Source organism: Stigmatopora nigra, chromosome 7, assembly GCF_051989575.1.
Source record: "Stigmatopora nigra isolate UIUO_SnigA chromosome 7, RoL_Snig_1.1, whole genome shotgun sequence".
NCBI lineage: Eukaryota > Metazoa > Chordata > Actinopteri > Syngnathiformes > Syngnathidae > Stigmatopora > Stigmatopora nigra.
In genome coordinates this window covers 6,332,111-6,355,466 of record NC_135514.1, presented here as the reverse complement: position 1 = coordinate 6,355,466, position 23,356 = coordinate 6,332,111, and the positions used below count along the sequence as shown (strand labels likewise).

At 38.9% G+C, this 23,356-nt stretch overlaps 3 protein-coding genes across 3 annotated transcripts in view; 2 read left to right on the top strand and 1 right to left on the bottom strand.

The window, feature by feature from the left end:
- washc5 (WASH complex subunit 5) overlaps positions 1-19,074 on the bottom strand; it is a 33,917-nt gene extending 14,843 nt beyond the window's left edge. The window contains exon 1 of the mRNA XM_077721625.1: positions 19,012-19,074. The gene's annotated coding sequence lies outside the window, so the exon portion shown is untranslated. The remainder of the gene's footprint in view (positions 1-19,011) is intronic.
- Positions 241-8,953, top strand: LOC144199775 (exostosin-1a-like). Its single transcript, XM_077721627.1, has 11 exons — positions 241-2,073; positions 3,716-3,809; positions 4,185-4,292; positions 4,500-4,619; positions 5,243-5,375; positions 5,637-5,755; positions 6,171-6,266; positions 6,523-6,612; positions 7,162-7,322; positions 7,395-7,566; positions 7,665-8,953. Exons 1-11 carry the CDS (start codon positions 1,157-1,159, stop codon positions 7,848-7,850), a joined length of 2,196 nt encoding a protein of 731 aa, XP_077577753.1. The 5' UTR covers positions 241-1,156; the 3' UTR covers positions 7,851-8,953.
- Positions 12,674-20,363, top strand: LOC144199776 (double-strand-break repair protein rad21 homolog A-like). The gene is made up of 14 exons (XM_077721628.1): positions 12,674-12,832; positions 13,872-14,053; positions 14,165-14,294; positions 14,382-14,481; positions 14,620-14,726; positions 15,027-15,224; positions 15,291-15,416; positions 15,551-15,676; positions 16,001-16,224; positions 16,900-17,053; positions 17,148-17,293; positions 17,405-17,599; positions 17,707-17,790; positions 19,436-20,363. Exons 2-14 carry the CDS (start codon positions 13,910-13,912, stop codon positions 19,625-19,627), a joined length of 1,926 nt encoding a protein of 641 aa, XP_077577754.1. The 5' UTR covers positions 12,674-12,832; positions 13,872-13,909; the 3' UTR covers positions 19,628-20,363.
- Positions 20,364-23,356: the final 2,993 nt, after the last annotated feature.

Genomic DNA, 23,356 nt, shown 5'->3' with positions numbered 1-23,356 from the left:
GGGTAGGCTCCAGCACCCCCTGCAACCGTAGTGAGGATAAAGCGGTTCAGAAATTGAGATGAGATTGTTATTCCTTAATATTTTAGCTACTTGATCAAGCAGGTAATTAAGCATTGTTATTATGAATTAGGGGAAATGGCAGTGATTTTTTTTTATTTAGTGGTTAGTTCTTTGGTATAACTTCGCTGCATGCCCCGCCCGATTCGGATGCGCCTGTAAGAAAAGGTAGCGCAACTTGTATGGCCGCCGCCTTACGTCACATCCTCACCATCAGCGGCCGTCCTCTGCTGCAAATGCCGTGTATACTCTTCTGATTATTGTGTCTTGTTGGACCAATGCAGACAACATCTCTTATTTCCTTTACGCGGGGGACATCGATTCAGATTTCCCGAGGATCTGAGCGCAATTTGAGGAATTTTCTATGTTTTCCTAAAGCGTGGAGCCGATGAGAAGTTGCGAATGGGAGAAGCGGCATATTCTTTTGCGCCTGGGAAAGACTATTCACTTTGGAACCGGTGATAAGCTACAGGCTAACCTAAGGAAAATTTTCCAATATTAGCATGTCTCTAGCTGCTGTGATCGACCGTGAAATGTAAAGTTGGCGAATTTGACAAGAAGACACATTTTGACTAACACTCGTCTTAAAACTCATGTCATGTTCTGAACTGTTAAATGTTGTGAGCGTTCACATTAGCATCAGACCCAGTTTCCTAAAGGAACAATAGTTTACTGTCCGGGTAAGCGCTGCAAACACTCCCATGCATTCCGTTTTGCTGTTTTTCCCTTTATAAATACTTATTTTAGAGGTTTGGTTAAGTTTGAATGGGATCATGAGGCTTTACGATCGAAATGAATCTTTGCTGAACATTAAATGCAACGCTGCATGAATACACAATTGGATGTTTTGGTTGGATTTGATCAACTTTGGACAATCAGTTGGTGGAGTACTGACGAGAAGACGATCTTGATGAACATTAAAAAATCGCCCACATGCTTTGGAACAGCTCCCGGACTTGTGAAAGGCATCTAAAGCAGAAGCTGGCGGACTTGCAGCCCGGGGGGAGATGGCCAAGCTCTACCATAGACGGTAGAGAAGCCAAAACTTGGGGACATTTTGGATTTATAGCCCAAAATCTTAGCCCACCTTTTAGGACACATGCAGGCCAAAAAACGGTACTTGGTTTTGTTCTCTGCTGGCGTGTGTTTCCTTCTGCTTTTTTGTTTCGGGGGTATTCAAGTCCCACATTCCAGAAGAACTCTTGACTACGGGCCGCGATGGCATCGCTCCCTCCGCGTCCTTCAACCTTTCAGAGCTGGGGATCAAGACTCCAACGACGATGCCAATGGGTACATATCTCCTCAACAAAGGAGAGAAGCAATCCCCGGCTTCTCTGGAAAACATTGCAGAATGGAGTCTTGCTTTGACATATCTCTTTGTGAGAGAAATGGGTTCAAAGTTTTCATTTATCCCCAGCAGAAAGGAGAGAAAATGTCAGAGAGCTATCAGAACATTTTGCTATCTATTGAAGGCTCTCGCTTCTTCACACCGGATCCAGGAAAGGCATGTCTGTTTGTTCTGGGTTTGGATACTTTAGACAGGGACAAACTGTCACCGCAGTATGTGCACAACCTAAAGGCAAAAGTCCAGAGTCTTCCTCTTTGGAATGATGGTAAAAACCACATCATCTTTAATTTATACTCTGGCACATGGCCTGACTATACAGAAGACCTGGGCTTTGACATTGGCCTTGCCATGTTGGCTAAGGCCAGCATCAGTACAGAGAACTTTCGGCCCAAATTTGATGTATCCATCCCCCTGTTCTCAAAGGATCATCCCAGGACAGGAGGGGAACGGGGCTACCTTAACCATAACACCATCCCGCCGTATCGGAAGTACACATTAGTGTTCAAGGGAAAAAGATATTTAACTGGAATAGGGTCTGACACAAGGAATGCCTTGTATCATGTGCATAATGCAGAGGATGTGATCCTTCTCGCCACCTGCAAGCATGGGAAGGACTGGCAAAAGCACAAAGATGCACGCTGTGACAAAGACAATGCAGAATATGACAAGTAAGTACTATTGTCCGCCTCTTGTCATTGAATACGTTTCTTAAGAGTCTTGGTAACCGCTTCTGTGATTTTTTTTCCGTTAGAAGAATAAGAAGTGTCTGACGTTGAGTGGTTAGCTCACCAGCTGTACAGTTTTGAGATCAAAGATTCAATCTCGGGCTCCGGACTTCCTGTGGGAAGGTTGCATGTTCTCACCCTGCCCATGTGGCTTTTTTTCCCTGGTTATTCCAGTTTACTGCCTTGTCCCCTAAAATAAGCATGGTCTGTGATTGAACATTTCTAATTTTCCATAGCATGTTTCTCCTGTTGTGCCTCAATTTTGCCTGGGATTGGCTGGTGACCAGTTCAGGGTGTACTCCACCTACCGCCTATAATTAGCTGGGATAGGCTCCAGCAACCTAGGACCACTGTGAAGATAAGCGGAATAGTATATAAATGGATGAGAATGTCTGAGTACTTGGCAAAGCTACCCTATCTTTTCATTTATCATGTGTAGATATATATAAATACATAATGTAAAAGATGCTATTAAAGCCACTATAATTTAATGATGAAATTGTACACTAAACTACAATTTTCAAAAGATCAATTAAGAATGGGTTTCATTCAAATCTCTGAAATGTTTCAGAAAAAGCTGACGAAAAAATAAATCTAGTAAGTATTGAACTGTACTGAATTGTTTTCAGTACATCATATCCCTAGATAATATGAATGCCAGTAGTACTTTTTGATTTGTGTCAATATGCATTGGTTAGTGGAAATCCTTTTATGTCCGCTCAGCCTGTTGTGTTATTGTTGGTGACTGATGGGTGTTGCTGTTTGACTTCAGTTCATTGGGGCGGATTAAAGTAGACAAAACCCTGGTGTGCCAGTAAGGGGAAGCGGCAGTGGGCACTGTTTGCTCAGTAGGGTCACAGATAAAAACAAATACATGAGCCAGGAAAGCCATGTTCTCAACTTATATCCTGTGTGACCTGTCTAGAGTTTAGTGACTTGCATGTAGAGGCTCTCATTAGTTGAACTGAAAATATTATTTTATTGTACATTTAGTTTGAGATTCTGACATATTCATGAGGTCTAATGAATGTGATTGTCCGGAACATTTTTCCCCCGAATACTTTGTCGGGCTCATTTTGTGCTGAGTAATGGCCTTTGGCAACATCAAAATACTACCAACAGACATCTAGTTGGGTATGTATGTAGTGACTTGGATGATCAGATAAAAACCAAAACACACACAGATGTGCCCTTATTTGGACACATTGTGCGATGAGGGCGCCAACCAGCTTTGCAAATGCGTTGGAAGCTCACATGAGGATAATCCTCTGAACTGTGCTACTTTTTAATCAACTTTTCCAAGTTTTAAATAGTTGGAAGCTGTTTAATATTCCTCTTTTTTATGTGAAGGGCTGATCAAAAGTTGATAGATTTGCTCATGGTCACCAGACACTGGTGCTGGTAAAAAGTACTCAATATTGATTTATTCATGCCAAGATCTACCCGTCTTTCTTTGTTTAAAAAAATTAATTTTCCTCTTAGACATGTTAGTTTAGTGGCACTGTATAAAAAAACAAACAAAGATATTTTGCCTTAATTGCCGTGATTGATTCTTTTAAATAATATTTTCTCTAATCTTTTTCAGGTATGATTACAGAGAGATGCTGTACAATTCCACTTTCTGTCTAGTTCCTCGAGGACGGCGGCTGGGGTCTTTTCGCTTCTTAGAAGCATTGCAGGTTAGTAACTAAAAAATAGTGGTTATTAATCTTTAAATATTTTAAAAGGTATTTTAAAAATGTTTTTTCTAATTAAAAGTCCTCGAACAGTGTTTGAATTTGAAGTGATTTGAACGTTTACAAACCAACGGCTTATCCTCACATGGGTTGTGGGGTTACCGTAGCCTATCACAGCTAAACTTAACCCTAAACTGGTTAACACCCAATTGTAGGGCACATACAGATTAATAGTAAAACAAAAATACAATAATTACATTCTGGTTTATTCTGATAATGTGGGTAAAAATATTGTGTATGGAAGATGTGACATTATGATAATATATTATTCTAAACACAACTATTTGTGTATTAATGTCGCGGGTACACCTGTTACAGGCGGCCTGCGTTCCAGTGATGCTAAGTAATGGCTGGGAGCTGCCTTTTTCTGAGATCATCGACTGGAACACTGCAGCTGTGATTGGTGATGAAAGGTTACTTCTTCAGGTAAATCTATTCATAAACATATTTATTAATTTCTTTCCAGTGTTATGTTATTTACGTCTTTGCAAACTGAGATTCCTGTTTGCCATACCTGCGATGGCATCTGTTACAGCAATGTTATCTTTGGGGGTTGGGGGTGAGGGTCTGAATAATGGTGTTTCTTGTTCTTTAGGAGGTTATTGAGGCCATGTCTTTTTGCTTGTATCACAGGTTCCTTCAACAGTTCGTTCCATCCACCAGGATAAAATTCTCTCCCTGAGACAGCATACCCAGTTCTTGTGGGAGGCCTACTTCAACTCTGTGGAGAAAATAGTTTTGACCACACTTGAGGTATGAAACTTGTTCATCCTTCTATCATATTAGGCTAAACTTAATATAGCTGAGAACATTGCTTTATTGGTTTAACTATGTGAACCTGCCCTAGATACACATGTTTCACATTTTATTTATGGCCCTGTCAATGAATGATAGATGTCATAATTCTGATAATCTGTTTGCCTTATATTTATGCCTCATGATAATGACAATGCTTTTGATGTTTTTTTCTTTTTTTTAATACTTAATATTAGAAGTATTTTATTATTATTAGGCAATGGTTGTCATTTTGAGCTGCATTTAAACAGCCAGTTTATTTAAAGGGTTGGTTAATAATAGAATATTTTTGCATGACTTTCTAAAATAATAGTGCTAAAAGCAAACCATAAAAAAACATTTAAAAGAAGTGACTATGCATTTATCTGTAATTTAGATAAGAAGGTTTGACAGCGCAATTCATTTCTTTGTATTATGTACAATGGTTTAATTTGAAATGGCAGATAAAAGCTGTTTCCATTTTGAGGGGGTGTCATTGAAGATCCTTTGTCCCTGAAGAAAGAAAAAAATCATTTTGACTCAAACAGAGTCGTTATTATGCAACCAATGTGTTCGTAACCTCCCGTCTTATGTTTATACAGATCATCCATGATCGGGTATTGCAACACACCTCAAGGAGTAGCCTCATGTGGAATAGTCTTCCTGGAGGTCTTTTCACCTTGCCCCAGTACTCCACATACCTTGGAGACTTCCCTTTCTACTACGCTAAGCTTGGTGCGTAAATTATTGATGCACTATGTGTCTGTTATGAATCACAATAATGACTTTCAACTTGACACAAAACTGGAAGAGCCAGTATGTGTGTGGGGCACCCATTGAATGGGGGTTATGTAAAAGAAAAAAAGTTATGTACTGTACTTTTTAATGATTTGATGTCAACATTTTTTCGGTGATGCATGCAGTTAAGTAGAGATGCACCTATTGATTATATTTTTTCGCTTTCCCTCCTTTGGCTGCATTCTTGCTATTTTTCAGGTATCACGACCTACCCCAAGTTTACAGCTGTAATTTATGTAGTGACCCCACTTGTCTCGCAGTCCCAGCCAGTCATGAAGCTGCTCGCTGCTGTAGGAAAATCACAGTATTGTGCACAGGTGAAGTAAACCATTGAAAGATGTGTACATCATCTCAGCAACATCAATCCAAATTTGCCTTTTGGCAGTAATGGCTTCTGTCAAGTATTGATTCTATTTTTATGTAAAAATGTCACTCGGGTGGGAAAGATTTATCTACAGCATTGTATAAATAAAAAATGGAATAAGCGTACTGTAATCCCTCAAATATCACAGTTTATGTAGACCTGTCATGGCCACAGTGAATCGCAAAGTAGGGACACCCCTATTAAAAAATGGTGTATTGTGTATTTATTATTCATTGAATTAAATTTATTAAATCTGTTTCTTCAGAATTCAATTTTACACATTATTTTTGCATAGCTGCTAAACTAAACTAAGATTTTGAAACTACAATTAACAAAGCATCATTATTTCATTTGACTCACATTTTCAGGTGATGATTGTGTGGAACTGTGAGAAACCTCTTCCTGTAAAGCACCGCTGGCCTACCACCTCAGTTCCTGTCATTGTCATTGAGAAAGAAAGCAAGGTAAAAGCTAAATCCGAATCCTTGCTCTCTTTTGGTGTTATAATTGCAAAAGTTCTTAAGTATAAAATTCAGACTTCTTATTTCATTCACAATTAAATTTGTACAACTATCTGTTAGTCACATCTTCTGTATTGGTAAAAAATCAAAACAAAATAGGTGTCCTGCTTCATGCCAATGATGAAAACCTGTTGTGTTAAAACACCAGTTTTACTGTGCATACTTGATTTGTACTTTTTTTTCCCAAACATACCAACAGGTTATTAGCAGCCGCTTCTTGCCATATGACACGATCCCCACTGATGCGGTGCTGAGTCTTGATGAGGATACTGTGCTTTCTACTACAGAGGTTAGGACATAAATACAGCAAATTTTAATTTCGCACTTTGTAAGGAGGCTTGTTAATGGGAGTGTGGTACTGTTTTTCAACATTTAGTGCTAGACAGACTTAAGTGGGGTGTGGTTTGAGCACAGTTAGCAGACACCTAGAGCATCTGAGAGCTGACAGGCCGGCTGACAGCCCAGCCAGCCTTATTTTTCCAAAATATTTGAATCCTTATTACATATACTTAGCAATGTTTTTTAACATTTTGAATGTGACATTCTTGTTGAACAACACTCTGGCCAAAATAATGAATGTATTAATGTTGACTTCGGTTAACCAATCCATTTTACTGTCTCACTAGCCCCTCAGGAGGTCTTTGACAAAATTGAATAGATTGTACATAACTGAGAAACAACCTGTGAAAGTTGTATTGACCGAAAATATAGAACAAAAAAGGCTATTTTGCTACCTGTAATAATACCATGCGTCGAAAGTAATGTTTGATGACAAATGTAGTCTGTCATTAACCATTCCCAAATCTAAGAGTGTTCTGAAGTGCTACCTCTTGTCTAGGTGGAGTTTGCATTCACAGTGTGGCGTAGTTTCCCAGACCGCATAGTTGGGTACCCAGCCCGAAGCCACTTCTGGGACACCAACAAGGAGCGTTGGGGCTATACTTCAAAATGGACCAACGACTACTCCATGGTGCTCACAGGAGCTGCCATCTATCATAAGTACTTACTGTTGTCAGTTTTTAGACATGACCTGTTCTACTCCATCCTTACTTATTGTTCTGTTTGTCTCAGATACTACCACTACCTGTATACCACATACCTTCCGGCCAGCCTAAAGACTGTTGTGGATCAGATGTCAAACTGTGAGGATATTCTGATGAATTTCCTGGTGTCATCTGTTTCCAAGTTACCACCAATAAAGGTCACCCAGAAGAAACAATACAAAGAAACCATTATGGCTCAGGTGAGTAACGCTCCACAATTGTTGTTACACCTTAATAGTTGTTGTAAAAGGTTTCAAACTACAATTTAAGCATCAATTTTGATTGTCTTCTCCTTTAGAGCTCACGAGCATCTCGCTGGGCATACCCGGACCATTTTGCTCAGCGTCAGACTTGCATGAACAAGTTTGCCAACTGGTTTGGCACCATGCCACTGGTTTATTCACAGATGAGACTTGACCCAGTCCTTTTTAAAGACCAAGTGTCCATCCTGAGAAAGAAATACAGAGACATTGAGAGGCTATAACCCCATGGAGCCCCCCTGCTTTCTGGACAAAACTGGGAGAGAGTGGGGGGGTGCATGTGTATTTTTTTTGATGATCAACAGAGAAGCAAATGTGCATAAGAAAGCTGATGACAGTTTAAGTTGCTCTCATTAATAGGTCTTTTGTATGCTCTTTCATTTGTTGGGCTGTAGCACAGCGTGAACCTCAACCTCCAAACCAAGGCACTGAAGGCTTATAACTGCCTGACTTGGAGCTGGAATTGCCAAAGGCTGGGATTGGATTCTGATACCCCAATTGCTAACAAACCACTGCAACAGCCTGAAACTATTCAGTACTATGCACATGTTCATGAACATTTTCCTGATTATATTATATTGGTCAGCAATATTCTACATCTATATTATAGTGGATGAAGAGCATAACACTATTTTCAATGTTTACTTTTGCCACTCCTAGTGTTGTTCCTGCCAGTGGCAGGCATTGGTGAGGAGAGCAAGACAAGCCCTTTTCACTACAGAATCGTAATTTGCACAGTGCCTCAACACTAGCCTTTTTATTTGGTAGTCCAAATAAGAAGAGCTGATCCAAAATAAAACACTAGCTGTTTTACCTGTGATTGTTTAATACTTCCCTCTTTTAATGAATGAAAGAAATCTAAAGAAAAAGACATAATCATTATCATTATTTATGTGTGGGAAATTTTAGTATACCACTAGTCAACTGCAAAGTTCCACTATATATTCTGTCTGGCCACAGATATTCAGATTTTTTTCCCACAATTTGCTTCTGAAATATTGCATTCAGCAATACTGTATGACAGTGTAGTGGAGAAAGATACTGGAACATTATGCTGTCTTAAATTTAGTAGAGGATCAAATCAATGTGGAATTTTTGCAATCAATCATTTCAACAATTATTCATCAGAGCCTGATTTATGAATAATACTTTACTTTGTTCACTGACAAGGATGATCTTTACTTGGGTCCACTCGTATTCAAAGTCTGTTTTGTTTTTTCAGTTCTACTAACATGATGTTGGCCAGCTCTCTGATATGCACTTAATTTATTATTCTCATTTCAGCTCTAAAAAATAAATCACTGTGTAACACAGTGCTAATTGTCAATGCATAAAAGCCACATCTTTTTGTGATTCACTTAGGCTTTGTACCAGATTAGAAGCCACAATGCAATAACCTCTGTGTTTTGTTTTATCTCCCATAAGATCAGCAATTTGCATTTCAAAAGCCATGACACTAAAAGCTGATGAGCAAAAGCTTTCTATTTCTGCGTTATGGTGACATATCAAAGTTTTATTTGACTGAATTCAATTTATTTTAAACCGCATAGTCAATGTAAAGTGAAACAGAAGCTTGTGGCGTAAACCAACAACACTTCGCAGTTCACTTTTCAATATCTAGATTGTCATTGTGTTTTATTAAACTTATCTGAACAATACTTTACACTCATACATAAATACGCCTAATATGTGCCAATTGTTTCGGGGTGTGGGGGTCGATTATTTTCATCACTGATACTGTGCGAGAGGAATGCAATGTATTCCCATTATTCTTGGGTTGGTTTGAAAATTTTTGTGAGTGTCTGTTCAATTTCAGTGAATGTTCTATTTGTTGTTAAGCAACAGTCCTATTATTTCTAAATCCAATATTATCAAGAATGGAAGCAGGTGCAATATTCAAAATTATTTGGTCGCTTGTTTTTTCACCCTGCATTGTCGTTTTAAAGGCATTATGTGTGTTCCACAAATGTACACTGTATATACGCTGTTAATGTGCCTTCTGAAAATGACATTTTTCTGTCATCCTTGTTTGGCAACCTATTGCTGTTTCTTTTCATTTCAATTTAATGATCAATATCTTTTTATATGTGAAGGCAGTAATTAAAGAAAGGAATTACAATGAAGAAGGATATCTGTTACTGACTTTCCAACTTGTTCTTTTAGGTACCTTTTTGTGATCCTATTTAAATCACAGTAGTATTTACTTTATATTTTGGTCAGAGGGCTGAGGGGAACAATCTGGGGAAAATGCTTAGTGGCACTTTATCAGGGCTTATTAAAAAAATCTTTTAATATGATTAAATTCAAGGATTTTCATAATTTGCAGTAAGCTCCCATATGTATCCCCGAATAATAGTGGGACTCTACCCTAAGTACTGCCATGTATTTCTGCTTTTTTTTTTTATTGCCCTCATGTCTCGTAATTTTGTGTACATATAGTACTCCACATATGTTAATCTTGATTTAAAGACAGTTAAATTTTAAATCAAAAACCAAATCAGGAAATTAAATCATTTTAAATAGACGTCATGTCACAGTTTTTCCATTATATTGTCTCATGATTAGCTTCCACATGTATGAAATTTGATGTTAGGGGCAAAGGTTTATACAGTTCAATATTTGACCAGTAGTGTACAGAAAATGCAATTTGTGGTATGTAGTACTTACTATATTTGGATATAAAGTCACACACACACACTGAAATGAACTGATAGCTATGTTAATCTCTAGTCGGTTAATATGCATTATCTCATCTATGAGCCTTTAGTGCTTAACACTGCCCTAGTGCTCTTGAGCATATCACACATGTACTGTGTCTTTATCTCTTCTAGCACAGTTGAATGTTATATTTGTTCCTTGTGTGATGTGGAACACAAATAGCATTATCCCTATGGGGATTATGAGTAAAATGTATTTGTTTTAAAATATATCTTATATCAAAACAATAAGACTATTTATGAGTATGAAAACTCAAGTTCTGCCTTTGACAGGCAGCGGCTCTTTAATCTATTTTTTCCTTGCAGAGTCTCCCTGTGGAAATGTGATTAAATGCATTCATATTAGCCATATCGCTGTGTATACATAAGCCAAAACAATTCATTCAATGAGATTAAACTCAATTACATTCATCAATCAGTCTTTGCAAAGCACCCTTGCTTTGTTTAAATCCTCAGAGGTACACACAAGTTAGTCAATTTAAATAATATTTAGTTACTTGGTAATGGTTGAATTTATTCATCCCCAGTTGGTGGTGTAGCATCTTATTTCAGCACACAGAAATGGCCTCCCGGGATGAAATGATCTTGTTTAACAGATGGCAGAAATACAAAAAACTGTCATAATCCCGGCATTATATGTTAAAATGTGTTATGTGTCCTTTAACGCGTATAGCATTGCATGGTATGTACTAGTATATAGTAGTTTTTTTATGCTACATCTTCTTGTGCCCAAAGATGTTTTAGTAACATGTTGGATCACAATGAATTATAAATGAACTAGTACCTCCCAGCAATCTGTCTCAAAATGTTACTATATTATATTTTTATGGTTTGACCACACTCAGCTTGTGCAACAAATCGTCTCCAAAAGCGTACAGAAAAAAAATCCTATAGGATTATTTTGATGCCAGAGTAGTGTCTCACTTAGTTGCAGAAATCCCTGTACTGTGACACAGCCTCCTGCTGCTGATAAATCATAAACATGCTCAGCTGGCAGCCTCTCTACTGCGCCAGATGCTGGAACCTGTGAGACAAATCAAATCCTCTTTCCTGTCTACCAATTTTGCAATTCAACTGAAAATAAGGAAAGATATAATATACTGCTTGAAAATTGAGTTTGCTGTTTGCAATATACCTACTACTTCTTATATTCTGTACATCAGTCAGTTGAAATATTTTTTCTTTTATATATTGCCATTGCTATTAACTGCATTTGGAGAAATTTACCTTTTTTTCATTAATTTCATTTTAGGAACCGCTTTATCCTCACTAGGGTTTGCAGGGGGTTGCTGGAGCCTATCCCAGGTGACTTTGGGACAGAGACTTGAATTGGTATCCAGCCAATCGCAGGGCACAAGGAGATGGACAGCCATTCACTCTCACATTCATACTTAGGGGCAATTTAGAGTGTCCAATCAGCCTAACATGCATGTCTTTGGAATGTGGGGGGAAAGTGGTTGTTTTCAGTTATTTTCCCCTGAAATCAAATAGCAATGTTAATACTCAAACTATGGCTTAGAGGAATTTAAAAAAAAGATCTGCCCCGTTTTTAAAAAGATGATTTTTCTGCTCAGGGACCACATTTTTGGAGAAATGAACTATGAGAACACCATATCCTTTTTTGTGTTTCTCCTGTAGTGTAAAGTACTAAAGAAATGTTGAGAACTAATGCATCAAAGTCTAAAATTCTAAGATTAACAGTACAAATATTGTGATATACTTTTAATACAAAGATACAAAAGTCACAAGTTCACAAATGACGAGAACTACTTCTAAATGAGTATACACAAGAAGAACAATACTTGAGTGTTGACTTGCCCGGGTTTATTGAATTGAATGCTTTTAATGACACTATACAAGCATAATGAGATTTAAAGCTTATGCACAAATAATCAATTAATGTGTAATAAATAAATAAGTAGTCAACATAGATAACAAGTCACACAGAAATAAGTCTGGAATTTAAACAAAATCTTTCATACAATGAGTAAATGAATAAAAGTGACATTAATTTTTTTCAGTATGAAAGGATAAATATACATTTCAGTCTAGGTTTTATTCCCACAATATTATCTATACCTGGGAGTATATGCCTTACTTGTACTTTTGTTAGTTTTCTTTTGCTCATCTTTCTTTCAGTTTGAAAGTCATATGCCATAAACTATGTACGAGTATCATACCACAGTTGCCTACTTTTCCGCACCTCTGTTTTTATTTGATTTATATTTTATCAAACACCCTCAAGTCTGAAGAAATTCAATCACAGAGCCCCCTATCGGCCACGGGTGCTCACTGCTCTTTGCCGACAGCTCAGGAAACTCCTCCGCCATTTTTGACTGTAAACATCCTGTGGATTTTAAAAGGGTAGCAGTGAGCGGGAGGAAGGCGACTGGCGCCATCTTTACTGTTTTAATGAGTACAACAGGGGACAATTCCCTGGGAGAAATAACATAATTTGCACGATTTCACTCACGCGCGGTGTACCGTCGGTAAGTAGACTTGCACTGGCAATGGACTACGTATATCTTTCTCTGTTTTTTGCAACTTATTAAGCATGCACGGTTGCGATAATTTGCTAAGGCCTTCGCGGTACTAGCAATCGCCATCCGTCAGCGACCGCAACAGCAGGGCTAATAGGTATGAGCATACGATGATAGCAAACGTAAACTCGTGGTTATTCCGAAATACATTTGACTTACGAGCTGTACTTTTGACGTTTGGGGAGATGACGTCGGGAGATATCGAGCACAATAAACGCAAACGCTTTCTGGCGGTCAATGTAGTTTAAGCCAGTCGATGGCGCCGACTATTTGCTGGCGCCATTCTTTATAGGCACTATCGTTTCTAGTGTTACGTATATACTACTTTTTGAATGAATGGTTCTCAGCGTAATTGTCGTATTCCATTGATGTGCCCTTTTTAGAATGATCGATACATTATTTCACTATTTTCTCACGGAAAAAGTAACATATTCTGTTTGTATTGGCTAGAGTTAAGCACATGTAAGCCTCGGTTTAAATCAAGTTTTAGTAAATATATGCATATATAACATTTATTGTTTTTTTCCCTACTTCGTGGAGCAAATGGCAATTAAGACCGATGTTGAACGTTATGCCTAAATCTTTATTGGGCACTCCTTGAACTCGATGGATGCCATTGACGGCACTAGACGTCCAAACTATTTTGACTGGGAGAGGCTTACAGTGAATGATCAATGTCAGCCCTCCAATCAAAGGAGTTATCTCATCAACATCATCAATTCCACTGAAAGATGAGCATTCAAATTCCTCCCAGTTCAAATTATATTTCATGGTCTGTCTTTGTCAATGGCAGCTATTGTGTTAATTGCATATATCAATTGATCTTCTGTTGCATGTGAAATTTTAAAAAAAATCATAAGACAAGCATCATTTTTTTTGTCCATGACTTCTCTTCAGCATTGAAATTGTAACAATGTAACTTCACAATTACACATGCCATGTTGCAGAATTATCCTTTTGTGAAATAAATGTACAATTTGTTTTCCAGGTGAGCCTACGCTGTTGTGAGTCAGTGGAACCAGGGCCATGTTTTACGCCCACTTTGTCCTTAGCAAACGTGGGCCGCTAGCCAAGATTTGGCTGGCGGCCCACTGGGACAAGAAGCTGACCAAGGCTCATGTGTTTGAATGCAACTTGGAAAGCAGCGTGGAGAGTATTATCTCACCTAAGGTAATAACAAACTAAGTACACCTAATTATTGAGGCTGTTTAGTTTGAAATAGTATGTAGATTTTTACATACTACTCTTCGACTTATTGCATCATGTGTTATGTCCTTATAGGTAAAGATGGCATTGCGTACATCAGGTCACCTGCTTCTTGGTGTGGTGAGAATCTACCACAGGAAGGCCAAATACCTGCTGGCCGATTGTAATGAAGCCTTTATCAAAATCAAAATGGCATTCAGGCCAGGTATGTCTCGGATCATCTCCTTGCCCTCATATTTTGAGACTTGTTACCATGTTCTCAGTTGAACCACTGTGGCCGGTTTATGTCCAGGTGTGGTGGATTTGCCCGAGGAAAACCGTGAGGCTGCATACAATGCCATCACCTTGCCTGAGGAGTTTCATGACTTTGACCAGCCGCTTCCTGATTTGGAGTAAGTCAATGTTCATGGTTCAGAACTAATGTCCTCACAGGATGAAAGATGTGACGTACCTCCAGAGATTAGACGTTATTCTGTCCCCCTACTTGTCTGTTATACTCAATTTTGCTTTCTTTGGTGGCTTTTACACAGTGACATTGATGTGGCCCAGCAGTTCACCCTGAACCAGAGCAGAGTTGAGGAGATTACTATGAGGGAAGATGTTGGCAATCTAAGTCTTCTGCAAGACAATGACTTTGGTAGGAAAAAACTGTGATCTACCAATCATAATGAATAATGTCCCGATACTGTGTATCGGTAACCGATAAAGCTATTTTGGGAGTATCAGATTTTGTTACAATATCTGATCAAGCAGTAGCATGTATTTTCAGTGCGATTGAGCTTTTCAAATGCGGTAACTCAGACCACCAGGCACACATGTCTGCCAAGTGGGACCGTTTCTCTTTAGAAACTAATGATGGTAACAGAGAATAGTGTAGACTGTTGTTTTTTGAGGAGTTCTTATTGCATCCTTTCAAATAACCCACTGTTCTCCCTAGCTGATTTTGGCATGGACGATCGGGAGATGATGCGTGATGCCAGCACGTTTGAGGAGGATATCATGCATGGTGCCACAGCCTCTAATCTTTTGCTCGAAGCGGAGCCTGGTCCAGCTAATTTGCCCGATAAATCCAACCACATGGAATATGATGACTTTGGTGATGCCTCCATGGGCAACAATGATGGAGGGATGTTAGGTGAGTTCTTCAAAGGACATGTGTTAGATGTCAGAGATGATTTTTAATGAATGCAATCTTCCATAGTGGATAAGCTGCTGAGTTCTGAAGATGGAGGTGGCATTTTTGACGATCCTCCTGCCATCACTGCTAGCGTCATGATGCCACCGGATCATGGTGATGATGAGGACGATTTTGACAACCTCCAGTCTCGTAAGCACTTCATTGTTCACTGTCCAGAAATAATTTGAGAAGCTTGTGAAGCAGTTAGAAGAACACTTGCCCCCCAATCATGATTATTGATAATAATAATTTTTGATGATAATAATTTTTGTTGTTGTTTTCAGCGGGACCAGACAGTCCTGACTCTGGCCCAGCAGAGCCACTGCCAGCCATGGCTGACCAAACTGAACAGACCACTCTTGTTCATAATGAAGAGGAAGCGTTTGCACTGGAACCCATTGACATCACTGGTTAGAACATTATTTTGGCGTGTTTTGCCAGATTATCAATAATGGAAATGAATCGCTAGATTTTAAGAATGTGTACAAATCTGTCAGGATGATTAATTAACCTTTTATTACTGTAGTAATCCAATTGTGAGAGTGAAAAGACATCACCTGGTATAAATGACGATTACTAAAACAAAGTTAAGATAAGAAATTCTGCAATGTTAAAAGAATATTTAAAATTGTCTTTATTTTTAATTTCTTCAAACAACCATATGCAAGTGTTCAGCATTATAGTAAAATTGTCAAACAATGAGGACTCTAATGATAATGTGTTGAACTCCTCAGTGAAAGAGACCAAGGCCAAGCGTAAGAGGAAGCTGATTGTTGACAGCGTTAAGGAGTTGGACAGCAAAACCATCAGGGCCCAACTCTCCGACTACTCGGACATTGTAACCACCCTTGACCTTGCCCCTCCCACTAAGAAGCTGATGATGTGGAAAGAAACTGGAGGCGTGGAGAAGCTCTTTTCTCTTCCTGCTCAGCCTCTCTGGAATGCCAGGTTGCTCAAGGTAATGAATATTGGCTTTTTTTAATTAGCCACTGCCAAAGAGTGACTGGCTTACATTTTTGACTGATTAACCCTTCATACAGCAAGTGATTATTAAGGCTTGTAAAGTACTAAGTGAAACCATCAGTCTTCAGTCTAAAGTTGTTTTTTTTCATGTAGTTTGAAATAGGTTTTAACACATGTCCTGCCATTGACTGCAATTAAACGTCCAAATCATTGGACCTCAAAGGACTAGCCATGAAGGCTAATGGTTCAGCACCATTTACCCACCGCTAGACACCAAATCCATTGCCAGGTTAATGTATAAGTTTGTAAAACTTTCTTCACTTAGAAAAATGAACTCGTTGAGCATTCGGTCTCATTATGTTTGAGAATCAGACCAAGTGCCAAAAGCAAACATCCCTTTTGTGCGATTTGTCCATTTAAGTCCTTTCGTTGGTATGCAGTTCAGGAAGTGAGATTGCAAGAGTAAAATGAGAAAGTGATGACTTTTTGTCTTTTTCCTCCACCCCTTTCACTGCCTTGGGCACCTCTCCAGAATATGAATGAAAAGCGTGATAGTGCATATTTTGCCAAAGCTATTTCTCAGTTTGTCCAACTGCCCCTGTCTATATTTTTTAACTTTAACTGATATGGCACGATTACATTTCCTCCTCTCTCCGCATTCAAATGTTAGATGTTCACACGGTGCTTGACACCTCTGGTGCCAGACGAGCTGAGAAAGAGGAGAAAGGGTGGCGAAGCCGACAGTTTGGATGAATTCCTGAAAGAGCTCGAGAACCCGGATGTGCCTAGGGAGGAAGTTATGGGTCAGCACAGAGATGTTATTGGTAAGTAGCAGCTTTTAGGTGGCGATTGACAGTTTTAAATTTGTGTTTGCCAGATTCTTCAGTGAAGTCACAATTTCTGTCGTTCACTTTACAGATCAAACTATCATGGAAGAGCCCAGCATGCTGGCTGCCTCTGCGATGGAAGGCAGCAGGACAACACTGGATGAGACGGTCATGCCTCCGCCCTCCACTCCTCGTGGCGTCAAACGCAAGACCATGGAAAAAGAGAACACCATGCCTGTGAGTGCCATTCAAAATATTTTCCCCAAAATATTTTTTGTATCAGGCAGAGATGAACCAAAATCATATTGAATTCAGCAATTTGCATTAATTTGCCCTTTTGTCTTCCAGATGGCTGCTTTGGAACCACCCCAGCTGCAGCAGTCGCAACAGCTGGCAGACTCCTCGGTCTTGTCTCAGAGGCTCGACATGTCGCAGGTCGACCTCCCCACAGAGGAGACTACAGTCAATCTAACACAGCTTGTCCCTGAACTGGACCTCATCGGGGAGAAAAGCAAAGACAAGAAAGATGACAGCGAGGAAGAAGTTAGTTGTCTTGTTTTCTGATGACGTGGCATTAATAACAAGTGTAAAGTGGCAAATCTCCATCTGGGTATTAGGGATATCAAAGAATTTTGTATTGTCTGAATCAGGATGAAGAAGGTCAAGGTGGAGACCAGGATCAGGAAGAGAAGAGATGGAACAAGAGAACCCAACAGATGCTCCATGGGCTTCAGGTAAACCCACAATGTATTTTTTATTTAGGAGAACAAAAGAGGAAACTGAGCATTATTTAAGTCTGCTGTTTTAGAACACACAATTTTAGTTTCATTTTAAAAGAGTGTCCATGAAACATTATAAAGTTTAGCTGCTCCTAACACTTTTCTCCTGATCAAAATTATACCACGCATCGACTGATGTATGACAGGAGTGATGTTTTTATTTCCTCCATGCATCAAACAATGACAACACCGTGAACATTTTGCCCTATGCTTGCCTAAATCTTGGCGCGTGTTCACCTAAGGATGGAATTATGTCACCTTGTTCCTTTTTAGTGCATTATTGCTTTAATTTGGTCTTAATGTACTGAACCTCTAAAGTTAACATAGGAACTTCTTTTCCCTAGTGGAATTCTCCTCCTTTAGGTATTCAATTGCCATTTCGGTAAGATATTTCTCCCTCTCTGATCGCCTCAATGGTTGTTCAGGCTGAAGTGTTGGCTTCCGCCCGATTTTATGAATTTGAAGAGCTGCATTGATTTCTGCTATGCTCTTCAATTTCCAATCTTTCTGTTTCATTAAGTACAACATCTAAAATTTTCATTTTCAAAGGAGCAGAGAATATTCCACTCCATCTATCCAGATCAATGAACAAAAAAACAGTCTGACCTGTTATCCATTGTAATGGTGGGCTTAGTCATCACCTGGATTGTCTCGATTCATTGTTGCTTTGTCCTGATGAGCCTTTTTTTTACTGCGCTGCCTTGTTGGACTGATGCCAGGGCGAGTTGGCCGGTACACTTGCGGCCTACAACTCCCGATGGCTTCTTGGTCACATGCAAAATCTTCCATCGGCCACGGGGTTCACCTACATCCGCCCAATGGTGCACTTTGAAGTTTTCAAAGGAGCACGCTCTTGTCGGTCGAATGATGTGTATCACCCGCTCATCAAAGCTTTCTCTCCTCGAAACATTATTTTCACCCACTTTCTGTTTGAACAACCAGTGTTCAGTCCCCTTTTTATTTGAGGCATGGCGTTTTTCACTTAAGGTCGTCACGCTGTATACGTTTTTCACTTTAGCTGTCCCCAACGCTTTTCTATTGGTCTGAATTAAGCCACCAATCGACTGATGTATGACGGGAGTAATGTTTTTATTTCCTCCAAGCATCAAAGAAATATTACAGAATAACATTATTTACAACAAAGGCAGAATAGACAACAACTACAATTTCTCTTACCGTGTGCGCCTTCTGACTGGACAATTAGGAGCTGCTAAGGCCTTAAACTGTTTGCATGCTTCTTTCAAGGGCACTACAAGTCCTAAACTGATAGCACATCCTTCCCAACAGCCCCCAGTGTTGGTCACATGACCACTCTTTCATGATCTGACATCATGACCACTCTTTAATGTCCTGGTGTTATTTCTTTTCATGGTGTACATTATGAGAAATATAGAAAGAAACGGAACAAAATACACTGACTCAAAACATTGTATGAAAATATCAATGAAACTCAAATTGGCACACCACCTCTGGGACAGCTACAAATAGAAAATGGTACCTTTTTATAAAGAATATGACTGGATGAATGGCCATTTTTTCTTCAGAATCTCTGTGTGACTTCCAATAAGCAGGCTGTACTGACTTGTGCTTGTTCCTACAGCGTGTCATGGCCAAGACCGGAGCAGACTCAGTCAGCCTACTTGACTTGTGCCGGAACAACAACAAGAAGCAGGCGGCTGCAAAGTTCTATAGCTTCCTTGTCCTCAAGAAGCAACAAGCTATCGAAGTCACCCAGACAGAGCCTTACAGCGACATCATTGCCACTCCTGGACCACGATTCCACCTTATTTAGACATTGGAAGAGGAAAACAAAACGGGGAAAAAAACTGCTTGCCAAAGGCATCATAGTTTTTTTTTTTTTTTTTAATTGCCTGTCTTTTTTTTAATTTTTAATTTTGTCCAACTATTTTTCCGGTGGGGCGCAGGGTGAAAGTTTCAGAATTTTACTGTATTTTAGGTGGAATCATGCAGTATTCACTTAGTTTAAACTGAAGAATGTTTAACAGTTATATTTATAAAAAAATAAAATAAAAATAACCAAAAAAACTGTTTGCCATCAAAAATTTGTACACTTTGATTCATTTTCTGTTCAGTTAACCTGTCGTGCACGCCCACAAATCTCATGTTAGTGCCCCTATAACTCTGGAAATGTAACCGCTTTTTGACAACCTACTTTTTCCTTCCATGTGAAATACTGCATCATCTGTGTAAATATGATGGAAAGGTACTCTATTATTCCTCAAGTGTGTAATCTTAACCTCCTTGTTGCATTTGTTTTCCCCCAGACAAGTAAATTGGATGAAAATGTTCTTTCCTTCAGTTTAAAATCAGTTTTCTGTTGTGTAATTAAGGCAGTTTGTCAGTTCAATATCTTTTGTATTTTGTATTTACGCTTGTACACCTTTTTGCATTATTTACTTAGAAATGTACTTGTTACCGATACATACAATGTCCCACCTTTTTAGTCCTGGGGTAATCTCTAGTGACACATAAATCTGTTAAAGTTGGAAATAAAAGTGTTTTATGTACAGTGTTGCACTATGTTATTTAAGGCATGCATTTTTATTTACTCTTTGATACTTGGGCTATAATTAGACTTCAAATGAGTGTTAAAACAAAGAATGATCTCTTTACGTGTAGTTTCTGAGAAATATGACAGTTGGCCCTTGTAGTCCAAAATTTAACATTGTAGTCTTGTCAGTGTGATGTCCACACATGGATGCCTGGTCATATGAGGTTAAACTGATCAAAGTTGCCTTTTTTAACATTTTACAAGATTTGTGTACCACAATCATACAAAACTCATCCATCCATTTTGTTTCCCACTTATTTAGTGTTGTGGGTGAAGTGTGGGAGGCATTACTGATCTCACTTTAGGGAAGCGGCAGGCTTCTTTCGGAGCCAGTTGCCAATCTAGTGCTGTGCGCTCAAAGTAATATAGACAACCGTTTACGTACACTCTATCTTCAAATAACCAGCACAAAAATGTTCTGAAACAGTCGCTGCACATGGAGAAATTTCCATTCATTTTTTGAACCGGTTATTCTTCATTTTCATTTAAATGAGCCACCTTTCGTTTTACTTTAAAATGAGAAATTCTATCTAGACAGCATAACCAAACCTAAATTCGAGGGTGGATACATTTTTGCTATGCAATGTTCCTCGTAACAGTTGCACAGTGCTTGCGTTGTTAAATTATGATGTGTTGAGTAAAAGCACATCTATGAAGCATAATGAGATGCCCCGTGATAACTGGTTTTACCTTTCTTATAATAAGGAGGAAAAAATAGTTCAATTTCTTTTGATAACTATAACTCTCCAATCATTTACCAAACAATTGTCCAAAACTGTCTATTTTCTTAATGTTTCAAAAATAAAACCCCATCCAATTTCCTTTTGGCTTCACTTTAAAAGCTAATTATGGGCACCCTGTAAATTTGTGGCCAGCCAATCACAAGACACATGTAAACAACCAACCATTCATGCACACCTTTATATCTAAGGGCAGTTTAGAGTGTTTAACCAACCTATACCCTGCATGTTTTTGGGATATGGGAGAAAAACTGAGCACCCAAAGAAAACCCACGCAAGCCCAGGGAGAAGATTCAAACTCCACACAGTGAAAATCAACCTGGGATCAAACCCTCGACCGCAGAACAGTGAGGCCGATGCGCAAACCACTCTTCCACTGGGCTGCCTACCGCTGATTTAAAGTCTGAATTCATTGGACATTGTCCCAACCAACTAGAATTGATTGAATTTGTGTGACTTGTGACCATCTACAGATCAAATTGTTTATAACCATTTTCCGAAGCCTGGTTTACTGCCATCTTTTTTCCTTCCATACCATCTAAAGCTGGCAGTTCTCGTGCTCAAAGTGCTTGTGTGGATTGAATGCTGGTGTCCTTGTCTCACCTGCTGCAACAACCTCTGTAATAGACCCCTTGTGATGGAATACAGCGCCTGTGCAAATGGCTTCCCTGGGAATGAGAGCTGCATCATGTGGGCATATGTGTTATCCATCAGTGGCCTTGTGCACTCATCAGAGGACCGACAGGGCAGCGGATTGAATCCATCTTTCCAATTGCAATACTGCTTATCCTGTGGGTGACTTGACTCTCTCCCTGCTGATTTAGGTCGAGAGGCAGAGAAGACCTTGGAGCGTCAATCATATGACTAACACACAGAAAGACAAACATTCACACTCTACCTTCAGCGTCCTTAGTCAACATGGATCTTTTTTTTGGACAGTTTCATCCTTCTAAAGAACCCTGAAATAGAAACAGGACTTCTAAATATAGGGGTAAACATGTGTTGACTATGAAGGCCCATGTCAATGATCATTTATTAATTGTTTCAATTTCCATACTGCTTAATCCAGGTGTAGGGGACCTATGGCTCGGGAGCCACATGTGGCTCTTTTGATGAGTGCATCTGGCTCTTTGCTAACCTGTGAGCTAAAATATGGAAATCACTGGTGACAGAACTGAGATACTACATCTAGAACTGCTTTAATTTTTTTTTTTTTTTTAGCTGTAGACTTTTCTGGAATGTACCCTCATTGATTGGCAACAGCATAATAATCTTTTTCTTTTTTAATTCCACTTTAAAAGTGTTGAAATTAGGTGTGCAATACATGTATGTATTTTGACTTTTAAATTTGTAGTATGGCTCACAAGAAATAACATTGGAAAAAATGAATTGTTTGTGGCGCTCTCCGTCAAAAAGGTTACCGACCCCTGGCTTAATCTCAAAAGGTTCACGGGGGTGCTGGAGCCTAGCTAACTACAGGCGGGGGGATACCTTGAATTGGTGGCCAGCAAATCGCAAGGGGACTTGATCATTTAGTCAACAGTTTATTCTTATGTGAATAAACATTATAACAAGCCTGGTAAAATGCATCAAAATGTTCTTTATTCAAGTGACTGGTCTGCGGGGGAGTCGCATCAGCGCCAGTGGTGAAAACATAAATAAACTGATTATGAATGCTCATGGCACCGTGGGATTAAAGATGGAGACGTTTGAGTCAGTGGGGAACCGGAGTGCACTGAACAAACTTTGCTACATCAAGGATAATTCTTCAAACCCTCTCCATGATGTATTTTTATTTTTTTTTTAACAGCAGAGGAGCATTTTTTTCCCTCCCAACAGACGTATTTAATTTCACTGCAGGAAACAACCATTTAGATCATGTTTTATACGATTCATTATTCATTTATATACCAACTCTCGTCTGAGTGATGAAAGATAATTCTGGACTCTGAGCAATAAATGTTTGACGTGTTATGTATTATTTATATTAACATCCATATTTATACCTCTCAATTTGTGCTCATTGTTAAAATATCACTTTTAATGTGTAATATTATATGAACATAAAATGCAAAACAACCGTTTCCCACCCCACATTTTTGGTGTGTTATAATTCATCATTGTATCATAATATATAACTGTTAACAGTATTATGTTTCCCATTTTCCATGAATATTACAGCAACATAATTAGACAATATTTACTACTC